The sequence below is a fragment of the Sminthopsis crassicaudata genome, chromosome 2 (genome assembly GCF_048593235.1).
Source record: "Sminthopsis crassicaudata isolate SCR6 chromosome 2, ASM4859323v1, whole genome shotgun sequence".
Taxonomy (NCBI): domain Eukaryota; kingdom Metazoa; phylum Chordata; class Mammalia; order Dasyuromorphia; family Dasyuridae; genus Sminthopsis; species Sminthopsis crassicaudata.
The window spans coordinates 227,925,920-227,949,211 of record NC_133618.1 but is presented as its reverse complement, the minus strand read 5'-3'; the positions used below and the strand labels follow the sequence as shown (position 1 = coordinate 227,949,211).

Genomic DNA, 23,292 nt, shown 5'->3' with positions numbered 1-23,292 from the left:
AAATATGAAATCCTCTGGTTTGGCATTTAAAAGTTCTCACAATCTGTCCTATTATCTTCTTTCTTTTTTCATACACCCCAGTACATACTGGACATTTCGTTCTTCAGATACATCAGATACTCTCTCCATGTTTCTGGACTGTCTATATCACATTTGCTTTAAGGTTATCCACTCTGTATCTTATTCAAGTTAATTTAGTCTTTTCCATTTCAAGGAAAGCTTCATGAGAGCAGTCACTGTTTGTATCCCCAGTACTTAGCCCAGAGCCTAAACATATAATACAAGTTTAATAAATACTTATTGATTGATTGATTGGCTTAGAGTCTGGCTTCCTAATTAACTTCAGCTCAAAATGGCATGCTCCTCTTGTCCCCAAATCTACTACTACATTAAGGCCCAATACAACTGAACCTTCTAGATATTTCACCAAAACCCCACACCTTCAGCTCATTCCACCTCCCCTCCCCAACCCTGCCTACTTGCAATCTTCCATTAATTCGTCCAGCAGTTTCTTCCACAGTCTAGATAAAGCTGGATTCTTAGGATTCTGGAATGACTTCAGGGCTTCCAGGTTTGATTTCTGCTCCAGAAAGAGAAATAGAGTCAAGTTGGTACTAAGCCATTGCGAAGCTATAGAGGTAGCTTGTCCAAAACATTCTCAGCTAATGTCTGGAAATCCTCAGATTTCTAGGAATCCTAGTGGGGACTTCAAGACTTCATGCTCAGGTTCCCTTAGACCATATATTCCAAATATTTCACGAATAGTACTTCTTCCCTATTCTGTCCTCTTAGCATAGGTGGTGGAAAAATATAGAACATAAATTCTTTGAGGTCAGAAACTCTTTTTTTATCTTTGTATTCAGGGCCTCTGACACAGTAGTGTAGCAACTAGGTGATGCAATGGATAACAGCATCAGGTCTGTAATCAGGAAGATCTGAGTTCAAATCCAGCCTCAGAAATTTACTAGTTGTGTGACCCCGGGCAAGCCACTTAATCCTGTTTTCCTCAGTTCCTCATCTGTAAAATGGAGACAACTGTAGAAGGAACTTGAAAATTTCCCTAGTTATCTTTGCCAAGACAACCTATGGACAAAGTCATGTAGAGTTGGACATGACTGAATAGTAACAAGGAGTTTGATAGATGCTTATTGAATTGAATTGGGCAACAGAAATTGCAGCTAGAAATGATAATCTAGTTACATATATAAAGTGCTACTTACATAGTGCTTTAAAGTCTACAAAACACTTTGCATGCATTATCACATTTGACCCTCACATCAACCTATGAGGTTAGTACTAGAGAGACATTTTTATTCCTATTTTATAGGTGAAAAGGCTCATTGTGGTTAAGCAACTTCTAGTCCAGGTAGCTAATAAATGTCAAAGGCAGGATTTGAAAACAAGATTCTCTCCAATCCAAGTCTATCCCTTTTCCCAAGTATTCTACAGCCCTTGCTCATTTATGTTTCATGTTTTTGCCCTGACTGTTCACCATGGCTGGAACGCTCATCTCTGTACCTCCAATTCTCAGAATGATTTCCCTCAAAATAAACTTAAATATCCATGTCTACAGGATGACTTACCTGGTCTCTCCAGCTATTGTTACTACCTTCTCTTTTTAAGATTTTCTAGTTTTTGCTTTGTAAATATACTGCCTATACCTATACATAGACTTATTCTCTCCCCAATAAAATGTAAGCTTCTTGAGGACCTACATGGTTTTAATTTTGTCTTTATATACCTACTGTTTACTTAGCATGATGCCTGGCCTGGCCTATTGGAAGGATTTAATACTTTTTGATTGATAAATTTAATCCAATTTGCTCAGACGGGACAGAGTGTGGTACAATGGGTAAGGGACTAGATGGTTTAAGGGTGACTTGCCCTTAAATCCTATCTCTTGACACTTATTAGCTGTGTGACTATGTGCAAGTCCCTTGACCTGAGACTCAGCTTCCTCATTTGTAAAATGAGGTTCATCATCACCCCTATCTTGTTGGGTTGTTGTGAAAATCAAATGAGGCAATGAACATAAAAAATTTTTCAGCCCTTAAAGTGTCACACATTATTATTATTTTTATTCTTATTTGTTATTATTTTATTCTTCAGTGAGGCAGCTAACAAACTGAACTCAGAAGCTTTTTGCCAGAACATTTAATTACAAAGGGAAGTTTGTTTTTTCTGTAGGGGAGAGGTCACTGATTTCTTCTGGTTATGTTCTCTTATCATACATCTCATGGACTCCCTGCCTCCATGCTACACTGTGTTCTCAGTCAAGGCACTTACCAGTCGGTCCCGGGCCACATGTAGGACATTGAGGGAATTCATCCGGTAGCTGACATCCTCCCAGGTGGAGGTTAGAGTCACTACTGGCTTGGAATTATGCCAAGGTAGGTGGTGGTATGAAGTATCTGGGGCGCACACAAAAGAAATGGAGGAAATTCAGCACTGGTATCACTTCACTGATCCATCACAGAATGTGTAGACTATTTCATATTTGCTAATTAAAGCAGCTCAAATAGAACAATATATATGCTTATATATAAAGCATTTTGTAAGCCTTAAAATGTTACAGTTGAGTAATCACCACGAGAATAGCCAGAGATAAAGTCCAAAAATCTTTATTGTCTCCTTCACAGACTGTTTCCTTGTCTGGGGCCTGGGCTAGCTTTCTGGAGATCTTTCAGATGGGACTTGGTTTCAGTGGAGAAATGAAGGAGGACAGGTCAGCCACCACAGTGGTGGGAGATGGAGTGAATGTCTCTTGTCCAGTCCATGTTGGCTTTTATATACTCTATTATAATTACATCATCATAGGTGTGAATCTTGTAGATTCAATTCTGTGTCTTCAATTATAATCTCTACATAAATATAACTACATAACTGTATACGTAACAACTATGATGATATAACAGATATATCTATATAGCATATAACTATATAACAAATATATATAACTACCTAACAATTTGTAATTATATAAATAAAATTATATAACCATGTAACAAATAGAACTTAATAAATATATATAAGTATAACAACATAACTACAAATATATAACTATATAACGAATATATCTATATAACAATTACAACTATATAGAATTATAAACAATTAGAACTATATAATTATATAGCAACAACAAAAGTGAAAATTCTATGCTTTGATCCACATTCAATATAACTATATAATCAGATAATAAATATAAGTATGTAATTACATATAACTATAGACAAATAAAATTATATAATCACATAACAAATCTATATAACTGTATATATAACTATACAAATATAACTACAACTATGTAATAGAACTATTTTTTTTGTTCTCTCTGTCTCTCTATATAGATATATGTACACACACACACATATGTATTTTTATACACACATACCCATAAAACTCCTTAATCTATTATTTTCAGTCTAGAACTCTCTCTTGCTCTTCAGAACGTAGTAGCCTAGAAAGTAGTCCCGAATTGGAGTCGGAAGGATTGAGTTTGAATGTTAGACCTGTTATTTGCAGGTAGATAGTGCAGTAAATAAATACTTGGCCTGGAGTCAGGAAAACCCGAGTTTAAATCTTGCTCAGACACATAGTTTCTGTGATCTCAAGTAAGTCACCTAACCTGTTTACCTTAATGTCCTCAATTGTAAAAAGTGGATATTAATAGCATTTCCCTCCAAGGGCTATTGTGAGAATCAAATGAGATAATATTTATAAAGTACTTGAAATATAATAAGCACTATATAAATGCTATCATCATCATCATTTGTGTGCTTAAACAAATTACTTAATATCCCTGTGTCTCAGTTCTATGATTTATAACATGAGACAGTTTGAGTAGACACCTTTAAGGTTCAGTGGTTCACTGGCTCTGGAACTTAAGGATAGTAGCGTTGAATTCTGCTTTTATTTTGTATGAGTTTGGGCAAGTCAATAAATCTTTTTTGGGCCTCAGCTGTCATATGTAAAATGATGTGATTGGACTGGATAACCACTAATGTTCATTAGAGCTATAAATCTGTAATCCTAAGAACCTCTTCTTATCCCTTATCTCAAGGCCTCCTCAAGCTCAGCATGTCAAAAACAATTTATCTTTTTCTCCAAACCTATGTCTTCTTATGAATTTCCTATTTCCATTAAAGGTATTACCACCCCCTCCACTCATCCATTTTCAATTTCTTCTCATTCTCCTTTTCTGGGTCATGATCTACATACTATTCCCTAACTATGGATGTAACCCAAGGCTCTGTCCTGGATCTTCTTCCCTTATCCTCTTTTTATCTGATAACCTCAGTAATTTCTCAGGGTTTAATTAGTATTGGTGTACAGATTATTCCCAGACCTAAATGTTCAGGCCCTAATTTCTCCTGAGTTCTAGTTCTGTGTTACCAACAGTCTACTGGATGTTTCAAACTAAGTATCTCGCAGATTTCAAACTTAATACTTTCCTTCCAAGAAGATCTAATCCAGTTCCAATTGATCAATGATGGAAAAAATCAGTATGCCCAGAGAAGGAACACTGGGAAATGAGTGTAAACTGTTAGCATTTTTTGTTTTTCTCCCCAGGTTATTTTTACCTTCTGAATCCAATTCTTCCTTTGCAACAACAATAACAACAACAAAAAAAATTCAATTCTGCACATATATATTGTACCTAGGATATACTATAAGATATTTAATATGTATGGGAATGCCTCCCATCTAGGGGAGGGGGAGGAGGGAAGGAGGGGAAAATTCAGAACAGAAGGGAGTACAAGGGATAATGTTGTAAAAAATTACCTATGCATATGTACTGTCAAAAATGCTATAATTATAAAATAAATTTAAAAAAAAAGTATGATACCAGATATGGGGAAAAAAATACTTTCCCTCCAAGAAATCTACCCATTTTCCAAGCTTCCATAGACTTTACTGAGGACATTTCCATCCTTCTGATCTGTCAGGTTTGTACCTTTGGCATAAGAAACAATAATGCCATTTTATTTTTCTAAATATATGCAAAGACAGTTTTCAATATTCACCTTTGCAACCTTGTGTTCCAAATTTTCCGCCCCCTTCCAAGACAGCAAACAATATGATATAGATTAAACATTTGCAATTTTTCTAAACATATTTTCATATTCATCATGTTGCACAAGAAAATCAGATCAAAAAGGGAAAAAAAAAAAAGACAAGAAAAAAAAAGCAAACAAAAAGGTGAAAATACTATGCTTCCATCTACATTCAGCCTCCACAGTCCTCTCTCTCGATGCAGAAGGCTCTTTCCATCCTAAGTCTATTGGAATTTGGCATTATTCTTGACTCCTCAGTTCCCCTCATTGCACATATCTTGCACAGTTGCCAAACCTTGCCATTTCTACCTCCACTATCTCTCAGGTTCAATCCTCTTTATGTACATGGCATCCCCCATCCTTACCTCCCCAAGCTTTTATCACCTTATCACCCTTGAACTATTTCAATAACCTCAGATTTGGTCTTTTTGTCTCCAATCTTTCCTCAGGCAGTTAGGTTATCAGGGCCCAGTTGGAGTCCGGTAGACCTTTTCAAATCTAGCTTCAGTCATGTATTGGCTGTGTGATCCCCTGCTAGTCACTTGATTTCTTTTTGTCTCAGCTTCCTCAACGCTAAAATGGGGATAATAATAGTACTTACCTTCCAGGGTTGTTGTGGGGATCAAATAAAATAATATATATAAAGTGCTCATCATGGTGCCTATCACATAGTAGGCACATGTGTTTATTCTTTCCCCTCTCATTCTAATAGAGTCTCCACAAAGCCATCAAAGTAATTTTCCTAAGGCATAATGACCATGTAATTTTTCTACTCAATATATTCTAGTGATTTTCTCATTGCTTTTAAGTATAAACTCTTCTAATTAGTAGTTAAAGCCCTATCTTTGCAATCTTTATAACACTTTATAACACTCCCCTTCCTACATCCTAAATGTTCCCCATACTTAACACTGTTTTATCTCCTGCCTCCGTGCATTTGCACTGGCTGTTCCACATTCCTGGAATGCCTTCCCTCACATTTCTGATTCTTAGAATCCCTTGTTTACTTCAAGTTCAAACTGAAAGACAACTTCATGATCCCCTCCTCTCCCTTCCTACTTCTGTCCCTTTAAAAATTGCCTTTTCTTTTTTTTTTCCTTCTATTTATTTTATATATATCCTATACGTATATATTGTTCCTATCATACACATGACTCTCCTACCCATAAATTTGAGTTCCTCAAGGGTGTGTGTATATATATATATATATATACTTTTTTTTTTTTTGGTATTCTCAGAGCCTGGCGCCTTGTACTTGTTGAGTTGTTTCAGTCATTTACAACTCTTCATGATCCTATTTGAAGTTTCTTTGGCAAAAACATTGGAGTGGTGTGTCATTTCTTCTGCTCATTTTACAGATGAGGAAACTTGAGTTAAACAAAGTTAAGTGACTTGCCTATGATCACTTAGCTAGTAAGATTTGAACTCAGAAAGTTGAATCTTCCTGATTCCAGTTCTGATGCTCTATCCGCTGTGCCACCTACCTGGCACTTAGCAGGTGCTTAATAAATTCTTATTATTGGTTGATTTTTTTTATCTTTGATTCTTCCTTCTCCTTTATTTCTCATATCCAATGGAATATGTCCTGTCAATTCTACCCAAAATGTCTTTCACAACTCTTTATCTTTCTCATCATTGTCATTATTAAGTAATCCCTTTTCTTGTTTTCACAAGTCCAAAAGTGAAGAGAGGCTGGCCCATGAATCATATTTAGTCTCCTCCAACAGTCTAGATCAGTGGTGCTCAAACTTTTTAAATAGGGGCCAGTTCACTGTCCCTCAGACTGTTGGAGGGCCGGACTATGGTAAAAACAAAAACTCACACTCTGTCTCCGCCCCTCAGCCCATTTGCCATAACCCGGCGGGCCACATAAACGTCCTCAGCAGGCCGCATCTGGCCCGTGGGCCGTAGTTTGAGAACCCCTGGTCTAGATGTTAGGAAAAATCCCTGAGGAAAGTAGTTTTAAAAGGATGTTAGCAGACATCTGTCCCAAGACTAGAAGGCATTCATCTCTAGTATTCTAGTTTCCTTGATAATGTCTGAAGAAGACATGATCATGATAGATGCATTTATTTTAAAAAGCTAACAATAAATATTGGAGAATTCTTGAGTCAAAAAAAATTGAAATGCTTGGTGTTTTTAGCTCCAAGTTTGGGGAAGAAGGATGGAGACAGATTTAGAACTTGGAGTATAAGGAATTGATGGGGTTCTAGTGATAGTCAGAGAGTTGTGGAAATCCCTTTTGGTTGGAGGTACAGGTTCTTCATGAAAGAATTCATGAACCCCGAGGAGTTTTAGAAGGCAAAAGTGGAAGTTTATTGTTGGATAAGAAGTCAGCTTTGCTAAGAGATTGACTTCACAATGGCAAAGTCCTATTAGGGAAATGGAGGCTGGCATTGAGAAGAGAATGTCTTCTCAGTGGACAGGGTCCTGACAGGCAGCTATACCAAGTGACAAGGCATAGTCCTGCAAATGTCCTACAGGCATTTTCTTCAAAGAAATGAGTAAACAGAAACCTATTATCTGACAGATCTTGGGGGGTAGGGGGGTGGGAGTTGGGAAAAGGGGAGTGGGGCTGGGCCAGTTTGAGCTGATCAGATCAGGATCTCCCAAATGAAATTGCTTTGAAGGCTTTTTCAGCCTGAATTTGAATGGAGATCCAGCTATCAATGGAGATAATTTGCCTTAGAAATGGCCCAGTAGGGGCAGCTAGGTGGCTCAGTGGATAGAGCACCAGCCTTGAATTCAGGAGGACCCGAGTTCAAATCTGGCCTCAGATACTTAATACTTCCTAGCTGTGTGACCCTGGGCAAGTCACTTAACCCCAGCCTCAGGGGAAAAAAAAAAAAAAAAAAGAAATGGCCCAGTTGGATGACGCCTCTTAACTTGTCTGGGGAGATATGCTTCCCAGGAGGGCCTGAGACTCCAATCTCCCTTCTTTACACAATTTTAGAGTGTTAATTTTACAGATTAAACACACAATTTCACACCCTCCCTCAGAATGAATGGGGGGGAGGGTACATAGGAAATAGGGAGAAACAAATAGCAATGAAAAAAGATAAAAGTAGTGAGGAGGAGCTAAGGAAGAGTTTGGAAAACATATGCAAGATACCAAGTGGAGAATGAATTAGTTAGACCAGCAAAGATGGAAGAGTGGAACATTTAGGGCATGGATCAAAGGAACAGGAGAGAATGGAACTGGGCTATTTACCATCAATCACTGCTTGGCTGAACTGGGTGGTAGAGGCCAGTGGCTTGTAATTCAGGTCCATTTTGTTGCCATAGTGGCCAAGGGTGACCTCGAAGTGAATCTGGCTCTTAAAGGCTGGCATCATGGTCGAAGAGAGGAAGATGATACACAGTCCATAGTTTTGTTGGTTCAGTTCATTCTGTTTAATGAAACACACATCACTTCCACACCCCAAATAGGTAAGCAAGGGAATGGAAAAGGTTATAAGGGGAAGGGAAGCAGAGAGACCAGGATGAGATGCCCATGGAGAGTTACTGGGGAGTAGTTTGCCTCCCACAGGAGCCCAAAACATTATTTTCATCATGTATTACCCTTCCTCAAAAGCCTACAATGGATCCCTATTGACAAATGGATTAAACACACATTCTTTTGCCTTTCATTTCATTTCATATTCACCTCTTACTTAAATGATTAAAATAGTATCTTAATTGGTCTTTTTGTCCCCAGTGTCTCCCTTCTCTAATCCATACTCCTCTATATAGCTACCACTCCCAGCTCAAAAAGTTCTGATTCATTCAACTACTGATTCCGGATCAAATAAAAATTTATCAGCTGAGCATTTAAAGTGCTTTACTAGACTCAAAATCACCTTTACATATTGTAGATCACTCCTCTTCAAATACTTTATGATCTTAGCCAAATGAAGTCTATTTGTTATTCTATGAAATGACCTTCAGAACCCTCAATTTGCATATCTGTTCCCAAAACTGAGTCCTAGTATGGAAAGGGATTAATTCAAAGATCATCTTAAGGGCTTGCTTTTACATAAGGCTTTTCTTAGAGGTGGGAGGGAAGGAACTAACAATTAGGGAGAGCTGGAAATTTCTACTGTAGAATGTGGTACTTTACCTGAGTTTTAAAGGACCCAGAAATTATAAGAGATAAAGGTCTGAAGAAGCGCATTCTTGGTATGAAGAACAACTATTAAAAAGCAGTAGACTGGTATTACCTCTATGAAGCCAGCCAAAGTCCTAGGGGGGAGTGCTTTTGTTTTCTTATCTTGTATTCCACAGACTAGTTCCATTAAGACTCTACCTTGATAAATTAAGCCTTCCTCTGTTGAATCAAGAGGGAACTAGGACAGAAAGGGATTAAGAGAGAGAGGTGAAGAGTGAAGAAAATGTGGAAAGCTATAAATAATAATAATAACTCCCGTATTGCAGATTCAGTGTCCCAGTTATTTCTTACCCAGAGCTGATCTAAGAAATGCATAGTGTAATTGATTCCCCACCCTCAGAAGGTAATTCTGGATGCTAGTAGACACAGATCAGAACCTTTATCTGTCCCTCCATCTGCTGCTCCAGGAGGCGCCTAGGGCTTCAGCAGATACACTGCTTCTAAAGCCCGGATGGTGGTAAAGGAGATGCAGTAGTATGTTTCTGCATCTCTCAGTATTTCTTACTGATGGTCTATGGGTTGATGGTTACTCCCTACCACAATTCTCTGAAATTGAAATGAAGGACTCACGGGTTCTTCATCTGGGAAGTTCCAGGATAATGCCTTCTCTCCCCCGTGAAGAATGATATAGCTAGGGCCAAAGCAGGGCAGGAAACCTGAGAATTCTCCTGAGAACAAAGGGAGAGGAAGTGTCATTGGATTGAGTGGAGGGTGTGGAGCTAGGAAAGTAGAGGGCTCTACTAGAATTACCTTTAGTGAGAGCTCCAGTAGAACAGAGATGTGTGATGTTCAAACTGGCTGTCCCAATCACTTCATTGTGTTTTCTTTTGTCCCTGAGAATGAACATAGTTCCAGCTGAGCTCTGACAGACTCTCCTCTTTTCACTTCTCACTTCATCCTGGATGAACTTCAGTCTCAAAAACATTCATTCATTTAACAAGCAATTACTATATACCAGACATTGTGTTAGATGCTGGGGATAAAAAGACAGAAATCTGCCCTCAAGGAGCTTTTATTCTATCAGGGACTGGGCTAAGAAACAACGTATTTACTGATGAATAAATTTCAAAAATACACAAAATAAATCCCAGACCACTTTTTTTTTTTTGTTGGGGAGCATTACCAGCTGAAAAAAAATCAAGGTTATTTTCACATGGGAGGTGCCCATGTACACTGAAACCTGAAGGAAATTAGAGATTCTAAGAGGCAAAGATGGCAATGTACAGTATTTCAAACATGGGCAGAAGCACTGAGGTGGGAAATGGCATTCTATGTACTGGGAATGGCAAATAGATATTTTGGCTGTATTACAGATACTTACCAGTCCAGAACTCTCAGCTTGATGTGGTTTGTCATGCAGGGCAACTGCAATGGGAAGTTTGGAATAGTAATAGGTAAGGTGCTCAAATTTTCAGGATTTCCAATCCCCTATGATGCCTTGGTGAATTAATCAATACTAAAGACAATATATTAGTTCAAATGAATTGGATTCCTACATTAAACACCTACTGTGTGCAGAGTACTGTCCTAGGCACTGAGGGAGACACATTTTAGATATAATGTAGTCCTTACCCTTAGGAAGTTTTGTGCCATGGACTGCCTTGGGAGGCTCTTCTTTCTGAGGTATTTAAAAGTTGGATGGCAACTTGGTTATGTTAGAGAGAGAATTCTTTCTCAGATAAGTATTCAACTAAATGGCTGGTGAACATCCTTCCAATTCTGTAATTCTCTCATCCTGGGACACAGACTAAGCTTTACAAAAGCCTAATGGTTCAACTCCCGATGTAGCTTATGGTATGCATAGCATCAGCATTAATTAATCAGTAATTTGGATGCCTTTCTATTCATTGTACTCTTGGTTTCATTTTCTTCTGCTTACATTTTACCCTTGACTTCTTCCCCTTTGCCTGCACACATTCAAATGTCTTCCCATTCTAAAAATAATTTTCTCTAATCCTGCTAATTTCTTAGTTATAGTTCTTCCTCTGGAAGGAATAGTCTAATTGTTATCTTCATATTTTTCACCAACCACTTATTCTTCATCTCCATGTAGTCTGGCTTCCATCCTCATCCCAATCTTGAAATGCCCTTTGCTAAGGTCTCCTGTAACCTATAATCAAACCCAATGGGCTTTACTGAAATTTCATGGCTCTGTTATCTAAGAATTCCTTCTCTATTCCAGTCATTGACTTGCTTTCTCTTTCCCATCTCTTTTTAAAAATTTTTTTAATTTTTAAATTTATTATAGCTTTTTATTTATAAGTTATATGCATGGGTGGTTTTACAGCATTGTCTTCCCCATCTCTTTAATGATATTAGATTGAATGAAGCCAAGGGGTTCTGAGTTAGCTAACTTTGTTGTTAGTACAGTAGTTTATGTTAATAGAGGCTTAATAAATATTTGCTAAGTTTCAACTGAAGTAAGCAAATGAGAACTCTGAGCTCTCATTGTTACAAAGCTCAAACAAGAGCATTTTTAAAAAGGACTGGTTATTCTTATTCTAGAGACATTCTAACAAGTTTGATTTTTCTGGTTTTCCAATTTCAGATGGGAAGCAACAAATTAATAGAGGGACTGGTGAAATGTAAAATTAGAAACATTTACAAAAGCTAGAAGTGATAGCTGATAGGGAACATAGAAATTTTAAAGACCAAACTCAATCACTTACAAATTGCAGTATCATGGAGTCAATTGAGCTATAGGGCCTACCAACTTTCTACTTGGAGCATTATTATCACTGTATGACCATGACTACTAACATAAGGTTGGCCTTGAGTAATCATTAGTAAAAAGGCAAGCTTGAGGGAGGGAGAAAAAAATTTGGAACTCAAAATCTTCTAAAAGTGAATTTGAAAACTATCTTTACATATAACTGGAAAGAATAAAATGCTATTAAGTATTTGGGGGAAGGGCAAACTTATGTTGAGATCATTTTGTTCAAGAAGTCAGAAGTATTTAAATTATCTTAAAGACTTTCAAGAAAATGGAATTAAGAAGAGAAAGTTATAAAGGATAAGTTTTAGTTATTTGCCAAAAGACCAGAATAATTCCTTCTTGACAGTGAGATCTTACTCTTGCATTCTTTTAGTCAGAACCCCTAATCTCTACCTTTATTTCCATTCCCATTCCATTCACTCTGAGGCCCATATGAAGGAAGAGCCACTGCTAAATATCTCTTGTAGTTCTATTTCCAGGACAGCATGGATGGATGGGGAGGAGGAGGGTGTGTGTCCAGGAAAGAACCAGATACTTTACCTGAACAGAGAAGGTCAGAGTTTCGTCCCACCTAGGCCTCTCCGTTTGGAGCTTTGGGTTAGTTTTGAGCTGGAAGGTATTCAGTGATAGAATTAGTATTGTAACATTTCATCCTCCTGTTGTGGGTTACTTCCTTTCCTCACTTCCCCTTCCAATCTGTTCCTTTCCCCTTCCCTTTCCAATCTGTCACTGATTACTTCAAGGAACCTTTTCTTTCTTTTTTTGACAAGGCAATCCAGATTAAATAACTTGCTCAAGCATCAAGGGCCTACTTTGAACTCAGGTCCTCCCAACTCCAGGAAGTTGTATCCACTGTATCCTGAACCTCCCTTTAGGCTTCTTGATGTATTTGTCTCAATGTCAAGCTAGGCTCAAGTATCACTATTAGGACCCTCAATTATCCTTAATGGGCAACTAGCTGGTAAAGTAGATAAAGTGTTGAGCCCGGAGTCTGGAAAAATTTGAGTCAAATCTGGCCTCAGACACATAATACCTATATGACCCTACATAAGTCACTTAACCCTTTTTGCTTCAGTTTCCTCATCTGTTAAATGAGTTGGAGAAAGAAATGATAAACCATTCCAGTATCTTTCCCAAGAATACCTCAAGGGAGTCACAAAGAATCTAAAATGACTGAACAATAATCCAATTCAGAGAGGTTGGGTGACTTGTTTGAGGCTGCACAGGACTTAAGCTGGAGAGGCAAAGTGGTAATTCAAGTCTCATGACTCCAGATCCAGTGCCCTGTTCACTGTATCATACCACTTCTTAATAGATATGGGGAAAGTAGTTCCAACTATTTTAACAGTGATCTTCAGTATTACTAACAAGACTGAGGGACAGTGAGTGTGGTGAAGTCCCATGAGGTGAAGATGGTGATGATTGGATAGGGATAGTCTATGTGATGATAATGAGGCTTGGGAGTTTAAAAATAATTTAGGGTTCCACATCTGGAGTGTATAGTTGATAGGATCCAGAACCTAAACAGAGGGTTAGAAGTTTAAATTCTTAAGTCACTAGGTCAAGTAGAACCTCTGCCCTTTGCTAATTATTCATTTCAATTAATTAATATTAAAATTAGTAAATGGTAAATACTAAACCTTGGGCTAAGTGCTAGAGAAAAAAAACAAAATGAAAAACAGTCTTAGGATCACAGATTTAGACTTTGGGGTTTCTTCCCATCTAGTTCAACCCCCTCATTTTATAGTCAAGAAAACTGAAGCACAGGGAGGTTAAGATGCCCAAAGTCATACAAGCAGAGAGAGGGATACAATCATAAATCAAACATCTCTAAACACAGTGGTTTCAATCTTTCCTTGAGGAGCCCCCTCCCCCCTCTTCTCCTGCTAATAATGTTTAACAACTGACTTTGGAGAGAAAAAAAGTACATATTTAAATTTTGTCAGAATTATTTTTTTGCTGAGGCAATTGGGACTAAGGGACTTTCCCAGGGTCACATGGCTAGGAAGTGTTAAGTGTCTGGGATCAGCTTAGGTCCTCCTGACTTCGGGCTGGTACTCTATCCACTTCACCACCTAGCGCCCCGAATGCCTACATTTTATAGATGAAGAAATTGAGCCCCAAAGAGTTTAAGTGATTTTCTGAAGGTTACAAAACTGTTAAGGAGAAAATATAGGAAAAATCTGGATCTCCTGTTTCCTTGTCTACTTCTTTTTCTGCTATACTATGCTATTCCCCGCCATCTAAAGTGAGAATATAGATGTCACCTCCCCCTCAGAGCCTATTTCTCACTTACTATTTTCCCCGCTATTTCCACCTCCACCATAGGATTCATTGAGCTCTTTTTCTCCTTGACCACACGGGATAAGATCCTGGAAGTCATAGTTTCTGGGGAGCAAGAAATCAGGTAGTAAGAGAACTTTTACATTCTTCAATGTGATACATTAGGATTTTCCAAGCAGGTACTATCCTCCCCGGGGAAAATTCTTCCCCTCAAATGGGATAAACAAGAAAAACAACAGGGAAGAGAAAATATCTGTTCCCTGAACTAGAAAGCCCAGGGCAAACCTAGGAAGGGAGAGCCATCTAAGAAAGTCACATAAAAATCTAAACAATTTATGGGAAAGTTCTCCCTTGACAACTTTCTTATTCTAAGGTTCAATGACAAAGTCATAGTTGGGATGTAAGACTATGGTAATAAGATGAAGTATTGGGAATTAAGCAGATAATGAGGAACTTTACTGGTTTTACAGAAGTGCAGATCTTCAGCAGAATAGATATAGAAACAAAAAGTAGCCAATTGCATAGGGACTATGGCTGACATAAAGAGATTCTTCTCCATTTCACCAGTCTCATGCAGATGTCCATGATCCACCTGGAAAGATCATTGAATTGATGGAGACAGGGTCTCCTCAAAAGCCTGGGTTGAACCCAGGAGACTCTGACCTCTACCCTCCCACACATGGACCTCCAAGACCCTAATGCCATCTCCTGTGTGGAAGATGACTGAATGAGTCAGACCAAGGCCCCACAGGTGTGATGTAGAAAGTGGCCTTGGCCAATCTGGGTGCACAGTCTCACCGGAGCTTCGTCTCCAGCACCCAGGACAGAGATGGTGACCTTCAGGTAGCCTCTGATCCCCAAGTAGGGTTTATTAGAATGACAGAGGCCTAGCCACTTCCTCATGAGTGTGTGTCCTGTGTGGAGAGAGAGGAATATGCTTCTTGTGACAAGTTTCAGGGCTCTCCATTTCTCCCTTGGAAGCCAGTCTGGGTATATTGGTGTAGATCTAATTTCTTTCTGGTTCTAATTGAGTTATAGAATTCGCTTCTTCCTAAAACTTGGAAGAAAAGAGAAGCCATTAATGGTGATCCCCTCAGGCAAGATACTCTACTAAGATGGCACCCCCAAGGAAAGCCTGTAGGAAATAGAACATTATATTAAGTTTCTAGGATTGAAGGTTATTTGTATTGATTACTGACCACAGGCTGAATCCAAACACTTAAGATGAAATGACAAAAATAATTACTTAATCCTTAAATACCATCCAATGTTCAGCTGCAAAGTTACAATGCTAGTAGAACTCAATTATCATCTAATTCCAATTGAACTTTGTCCTTCCACCCCCAAACTCAGCCTAAACTTGACTTAGAGAAATTTGGACAGTTTCTGATTTTTATCTAAGGTAGAGACACTATTTGGAGAAAAGGTACTAGAAATGTTATGTAGAGCCTTCTACATTATTCCTAGTCTAAGGGATTAAACTAAACATGTGTAAATTATGTATGTCGTCTTCATTGGAATCTAAGCTCCTTAAAGACATGGGATATTTCTCCTAAGCTTCTGTGTTCCCAACCCTTATCACAATGTCTGACACATAATAGATGCTTAATAAATGCTTGTTGGTTAACTGATTGAGTTCTAGGTATTTGGACTCCTAGATTCACTTTTTTTCATAACAGCAGTAGTCATCACCTACCTGGAGATTGGTAGATGATCCAAATATCTATCTAAAGAAACAAAAGAGACAAATTAGGGACCCCAGTCTCTAGCTATTTTAATTGTGTTCATATAGTTCATGGATTTGTCTTGGAAGGTAAATATTTTGTCTACAGTTATTTTAAATGGAATTTCTCTCCCTCTTGCTGCTGGACTTTGTCAGTCATATATAGAAAAGCTCATGATTTGTGTGGGTTTCTTTTATATTCTGCAACTTTTCTAAAGCAATTGTTTCAAATAGTTTTTTTGAATGATTCTCTAATTATATCATCATATCATTTGCAGAGAGTCCAGTCTCTAGGTAGAGCCCTAACTAGATAAGAAGGGGTTTTCCCCACTACACCACAGAGAGAACCTATTCATCACTGGAAGCTCATATGTATGGGACAAGAATGGTGGAAGTTGTTTGTTAAGGTAGACTTTGTGAAGGGATTTTGGATTTGAGTTCACTTCCTTTTAAGATAAAGACTATTAGGACACAATAACTTCATAAGATGGGCCAGAGCCATTTTCTTTTTGGTTTAGTATTCTGCTTCTGCTAGAGAGACACAGAGGGACATATATTAGGAAGCCAGTATCTGTCTACCTTTACAGGACCTCAAACGTGTGTGGAATCTCTAGAGATAAGGTGAAGAACTTACAGGAATATGTGAATTCTTTTTGTGTAGTTTATTTTCATTATTTCTGTGTTTCCCCTATAAGCTGTATAATACGTGCAGGCCCATATTTGCTTGAGCCTTGGCCAGATATAAAGATATTTACTTAATCTGAGCTGATGACATTTATCAGTATTTGACATTTGTCATATTTAGTCTATTAACTTGACCACTGTCTGCTTAAGCCTGAAGGCCTGATTTTCTGTTTCCTAAAAATCAGGAGATTTCAGAGAAACAGAAACCTTCCATTCCAATATCTCTGGATAGCAACAACCAATTAGATGCTCCCTCCCACCCCCCTTCTCAATGCTCTCTTACTTGTGATGTAATCTTTTGTATAAAAGCTGTGTATCTTTACTTCTTTAGCCCTCCTACCAAGAGCTTTCCCTTATCTCTTGATGGGATGACATCCTCCAGAGGTTCAATAAACAACTTTTCTGCTTTCCATGAGTGATCTCTGAGTAATCATTTTGGGTAAGGGTCTTCTACATCCTTCACAAAAGTTAGGAAAGGCATCCCCAAACATCTTAAATTTCCCTTAGACACTCTGGTTTGATAATTCCATTGCTCATGTCAACTCCAGAATGTTCTATATTTGGGCGCTTGGGATTTTGGTTTAACTTTCTTCTGCTTAGATCATAAAGATGACCTTTCATGGAATGTTATTCCAAAAATTTTTGAGGAGCCTGTGGCTTTTGCATGTGAGTTTGGTTTCAGCCTTTGTTATTTGCTATGAAGTTGTAATCTGCCAGTCTCTCAAACTTTAAATAAAATTAAGCCTTTTGTGATTAATGTAATTAAAGCTAATGTAATTAAGCTTACTGTATAGAGGAAAACTGTCCCTTTCCTTGAAGTAAATTTTCTTTTTCTGATTTTCAATGAGTATTCTGATTTTGTTTGTCTTAGATTTGAAATCCATAGAAAACATTTCATCACTGTATGGATTTTCATCCCATCTTATCTTAAGCCTTCTTTCTTGATTGAAGATTCCTAATCTCTTTAATGTGTTCTCCTATTGCAGCACAGTATCCTCTCTTCATTTGTTCACTGTTTTATTTGCTTTAATTTGCTCTAATTGAATTGTATCTTTTTTTTTTTTTTTTTTTTTTTTTTTTTTTTAAAGTACAACCACAAAAGAACTAGATGTCTCCTTCTAGGCTTGGAGGGATTCTTAGTTGGTTAGGGATGATAAGCAGGGTCAGGTAGACTGCCTGAAATCAATGTAATTGATGACTCCTGAGCTGGGATTACCAGGAAAAGTTTAGCTGTTTGAAGGCAGGGGAAGTTTTATTTTTGCCTTTATATTCCCATTACCTAAAAGTGACTAACATTGTCATTAATAAATGTCAAATGAACAAATATGACAAGGGAATTATAGGGCAGATTGTGTGTTCAGCTACTAGAGCCTTGGGCCAGATCACTATTGTTTTCTGCAATTTCTCTATCCTTTAGAGAAAAGATTCTTAATCTGAAAGAGGATTGGAATCTATGAACTTAAAACATATCTTACTAATTACATTTCCATAAAATTGGTTTCTTTTATTATCTTTTAAGATTTTATGTTTTTTTTTTTTTTTTTTTTTTTAATTTTAGGGTTGGGTTAAATGACTTGCCCAGGGTCACACAGATAGGAAGTGTTAAGTGTCTGAGATCCTCCTGAATTCAAGGCTGGTGCTCTATCTACTGCGCCACCTAGATTTTACGTATTTAAAAACAGGAGTCCACAGGCTTTACCAGACTGCCACAGAGGTACATCATACAAAAAAGCTTAAGAATCTGTGATCTAGGAACTCAGTTGCTACTCACCTTGCACCCCCCAATCTCTGATTTGGCTCTCCTTGCTTTGGAGTCCACCACCTGTGGAAGAAGTTTCCAGAAAGATTCAAATTCTTTGTAAATTCTCTAGTCCTCAAGAAGGGGATGGGATGTGGGAAAGGTGGATAGGACAGGAGCTCCTCAATTCTTTAACTCTAGCCTTGGGTCTCTGGAGGATTGGGGTTGAGTACCTTTCCTACTTGCTCAGAGGAGAAGACATAAGAAATTACTATGGGGTATAAGAATATAGGAATTTTGGAAAGTCAGAGAAAAGACTAAGCCTTCAGAGAAGCTGTCGTTTAAATATCATACTTAAGCAATTTAGAACATAGGAAACTCATGGTCTTATTTTTATACTAGTCTTAGCAAGAGAGCTGGGGCAAAGATTGTCCTCCTTTTTATTTTTATTTAATTTTTTCCCCCCCTGAGGCTGGGGTTAAGTGACTTAATCTCCAATCTAGCCTCAGACACTTAATTAACACTTCCTGTATGACCCTGGGCAAGTCCAGACTCCAATTGCCTCAGCAAAAAAAAAAAGAGAGAGAAAAGACTCTCAAGTTGCAGAAGAGTTTTTTACTGGTATTCTTTTGTAGAGGGACTTTTGTCACTGGAAGTTTATTCTTAAAAGAATAAGGTCTGTGTTTTTTATTTAGCATAGGTAGACCTACCTGTATTTATCTATCTTGATGTATAGGAGATGTTCAGTCAATACTTGTCATTTCTTTTGGGATCCTCTCAAACTATGGCCCGAGGGCCAGATGCGGCCCACTGAGGACTTTTATGGGGCCTGTTGGGTTATGGCAACCCATATATATATATGAGACAGAGTGTGAGCTTTTGCTTTTACTATAGTCCGGCCCTCCAACAGTCTGAGGGACAATGAACTGGCCCCCTGTTTAAAAAGTTTGAGGACCACTGCTATACTTAGCATAGACCTGGGTATTTAGCATAATTGGGAGAAGAGTGCCCTGACCATTAGGGTTAATAAGGAATTCCTTCCTCCAAGGCAAATAAGCATCTACTCTGTAACTTACAGAAAGTTGCCTATGCTGATTTCCCCAGGGTCACGCAGACAGTATTTGCCAGAGGTAATACTTGAATCTAGACCAGCTCCTTATCTGTTATACCAAGATGTATCTCATTTGACAAAAGAATGAAACATTCTTATGTTTCAAATTATTTGAAAGATCCATTATTTCTTCAGTGCAGATGCTTCCTTCACTAATGCAGATTCCAGGAGTCTCTCTATACTTGGGGTGGATTTCATGAGATATAAACAAGAAAGCTTTTTAAACAGTGGCTAACTCAGACAACAGACATATTGAGCTGATTATTGGGGTCACAATTTTCCAGCTTAACTTGTGCCTTGGAAAATCCAGGCATTTGTGACTTCTATGCCTTAATGAGGCAGCAGAAGAATTTTGTTCACTAAAATGAGATATTTATAAAGCACTGGGCACAGTGCCTAGCACATAATAGTTTAATAAATGCTTTCTCCCTTCTCCTTCTCTTCTCCCTTCTTTTTCTGCAATATTACTAGATTCTGTTTGGCCAGGGAACATGGATCAGTGTCAAGGCCCAGAACTCTGGATCGAGTTCATGGTATATGAGTCTAGACTATCAGGTGAATGAAGGAGAAAGGACAAACTTTTATTAAACACCTGCTATTTTCCAGGCACTGTGCTAAGCATTTTATATATATCATCTCATTTGATCTTCCCCAAAACTCTAGAAGTTAGGCATTATCAGTCCTCATTTGATCCTCCCAATAACTCTGGAAGGTAGGTACTATTATTATCATGCAGGAAACTGAGGCAAACAGATATTAAATTACAGAGATTACAGAGTTAGTTATAGAACTAGTAAATATGGAGATTGAATATGCACTCTATCCATTGTGTAACTTAGTTGTTTGATGAAATTACAACCTTGAATAAGTTAATTTCTGAGGATGACCCCCAGAAAAGTGAAAAGGGAGGATGACAGTTTGTTCAGGAATGAGGTATGATGGGAAATAATTCCCTACACCATTGAAGAGGGTCATAGTGCTGGAGGTTAAGGGAAACTAGTTGATTTCCTCACCCGGATTGAGATGATTTCTTCAAAAAAGTCTGTGGGATACCGATGATGGAAATTATGGAAGAATTTCTGGAACATAAAAGAGGTAGTATTACATGTTGGGGGAGGGATGAAATGAGGAGGTGGAGAGTAGGCAGTTGAGCGAGAATGGTTAATTCTAAAATTCATAGAATCATGAATCATAGTATCATCACAGATATAGGACAGAAAGGGGCTTCAGAGGCCCTCTAATCCAAATCCTTTGTTTTAAAGTTGAGAAAACTGAGACCTAGGGAGTTTAAGTTACTTGTTCAAAGTAGTGTCAGAAGTAGGATTTGAAGTTCTCATTTTCTTAAAAAAAAAATTTTCATTGAGTTTTCAACTTGTATTGATATATGTGGCTGTTCATCTATACCCAAAGAGAGGATTGTAAGAACTGAATGTAGATCACAATATAGCATTCTCACTGTTTGTTGTTCACTAGCATTTTGTTTTCTTCTCATTTTCTTTTTTTTATCTGATTTCTCTTGTGCATCAAGAGAATTGTATAAATATGTTTATATATATTGGATTTAACACATATTTTAACATGTGTAAGATTTATTGAATTGCTTGCCCTCTAGGGGAAGGGATGGGAGGATAGAAGAGACAATCTGAAACACAAGGTTATGCAAGGGTCAATGTTGTCAAATTATCCATGCATATGTTTTGAAAATAAAAAGCTTTATATAAATAAGCTTTTATAAATACAGCTTATGAAAAAGCTTTTATAAAAATAAAAATACAAAAAAATACAAAACATTTTTTAAAAGATATATGTGGCTGTTTAAATATATGAACAAATAATGTTGTCACTTTCAAAAAATGTATTGACATCATCATTTTGCTTTCTCTAAGGAGGCAGGGATCAGCATAAGAAATCTAAAATTCAGAAAAATGTGCCTATCTTCCCTATCTGATTATTATTTAGGAGCTTCAAGTGACAACAGCATTTACTCTGGCCAAAAACCCTGTCTCATGACCCATTACTTTATGATAAAAGTCTTGACTTCCTTTTCATTTATGTCTGATCCTTTGGGACTCCATTTGGGGTTTTCTTGGAAAAGATACTGGAGTGGTTTGCCATTTCCTTCTCTAGCTCAGTTTACAGATGGGGAAACTGAGGCAAGCAGGGTTAAATGGCTTGCCTAGTCAGTTGGACTGTTAAGTGTCTGCAGTTGGATTTGAACTCAGTCTTCCTGACTTCAGACCTGGCATTGTATCCACTGCACCACCTAGCTGTCCAACAATAAAAATGATGATGATGAAGATGACAACAGAGCTCACAGAATGGAATAGAATAGAATGGAAGGCACCTGAGGGAGCATCTAGTTGAATCCCTTTACTTTACAGATAAGGAAACCGAGTCTCTTTAGAAATTTCTCAAGACCAGACCTGGAAGAAATTAGAGTAAGCCAGTGGCCTTTAGTTCCCTGAGAAATCCATAGCTGATTCTCATGGTCCTTCTGGGCTAGAGCTTTTATGAATTGCTGGCTATCGTTACTTTCAGAAAAAAAAAAAAAAGAGAAAGAAAGAAAAAGAAATAAAGAGAAAGAAAGAAAGAAAGAATGAAAGAAAGAAAGAAAGAAAGAAAGAAAGAAAGAAAGAAAGAAAGAAAGAAAGAAAGAAAGAAAGAAAGAAAGAAAGAAAGAAAGAAAGAAGGAAAAAATGCCTAGTATCCAAAGCTTATTATTTCCTATCTTCCCTGTCTTTCCTTCCCCTCTCCCCATGCTTCGAAGCCAACCTCATTGAAAAAGGGGTTATTTCCCTTCTTGATCCGAGTCCGATGCTCATGTTTTCCAATTAATATCTTCACCACTGGCTCAATGTTGTTTCCATGGAGCTGGCGGGCTTCAAATATTCTCACCTGGACCTGAGGGGAACAAGAACAGTTGTTAACAGGTTGGACCAGATCCTAGCACCCTTGTCAGACAGGACCCTGGGAATCAGTCCATTGGGTGGACATTAAGCTGTACCTTATTTTATAAAGGCAAAACAAAACAAAACAAAAGAGACACCTCCGAGAACACAAAACACTTAAGTGGATGGATCAGGTAGGGCCTGGAAACTACAACAACTTGGGTCCTTGTTCCTGGGGATTTCTTCGCCTCCACCCTTGTTCAGGTTCTGCTAATAGGATCACAGACTTTGGGCAGGAAAGGGACATTGGTGGTGACTGAGTCCCAAACTGACTTACTCCCTTACTTGACCCTAGAGCCCATAATTGAGAACCAGAAGAGTGAACAAGATAGTGAGTGACAGGACTGAGATTCAAAATCAAAGCCTCTATAGCTACATCCAGAGCCCTTGCCCTTATGCACTGGTGCCTCCTGGGCGTTCTTAATTTATTTCTCTCCTCCAGGCCATTAGCCCCCATGTGACCAGATTAATTTTTCTGAGTTATAGATTTCATTTGGTCACATCTCTGGTCAGTGTCTTTCATTGGCTATTATTGAAAGCAAAGTTTCTTAAATTGTGTATGTATCGAGGTCCTATGTGGGGTGCTGTAAACTGAATGTAGGAGTTGGTATCAAACATTCTACCAAGATTTAATTATTTATGTAAAAATAAACAAACATGTTCACTTCATTAGTATGTAAATTTGTTTATATCTTCAATAAATGGTAAAATTATATGTATACCAAAGAATTGTTATAAAATAAATTTATGATTTATTATCTAGTAAATGTTTGGTATAAATATGCTTATATATCTGGAGTCATATAAAAATTTCTCAAGTGAAAAGAGATTGTGAGTAGAAAAAGTTTAAGCCTTAGTCTAAAGTTTAAGGGGTCTCCTGATACT

The 23,292-nt window shown here is 37.8% G+C and overlaps 1 protein-coding gene across 1 annotated transcript in view; it reads right to left on the bottom strand.

Moving 5' to 3' along the window:
• Window positions 1–23,292, bottom strand: part of FER1L5 (fer-1 like family member 5) — a 61,044-nt gene that overhangs the window by 25,347 nt on the left and 12,405 nt on the right. Inside the window, 15 exon segments of the mRNA XM_074288413.1 lie at window positions 480–580; window positions 2,287–2,411; window positions 8,269–8,446; window positions 9,257–9,382; window positions 9,775–9,872; window positions 9,955–10,037; window positions 10,526–10,569; window positions 12,461–12,529; window positions 14,217–14,308; window positions 14,663–14,795; window positions 15,002–15,117; window positions 15,900–15,930; window positions 18,382–18,432; window positions 20,473–20,538; window positions 22,232–22,360. Of these exon segments, the coding sequence (XP_074144514.1) occupies window positions 480–580; window positions 2,287–2,411; window positions 8,269–8,446; window positions 9,257–9,382; window positions 9,775–9,872; window positions 9,955–10,037; window positions 10,526–10,569; window positions 12,461–12,529; window positions 14,217–14,308; window positions 14,663–14,795; window positions 15,002–15,117; window positions 15,900–15,930; window positions 18,382–18,432; window positions 20,473–20,538; window positions 22,232–22,360 (1,442 nt within the window).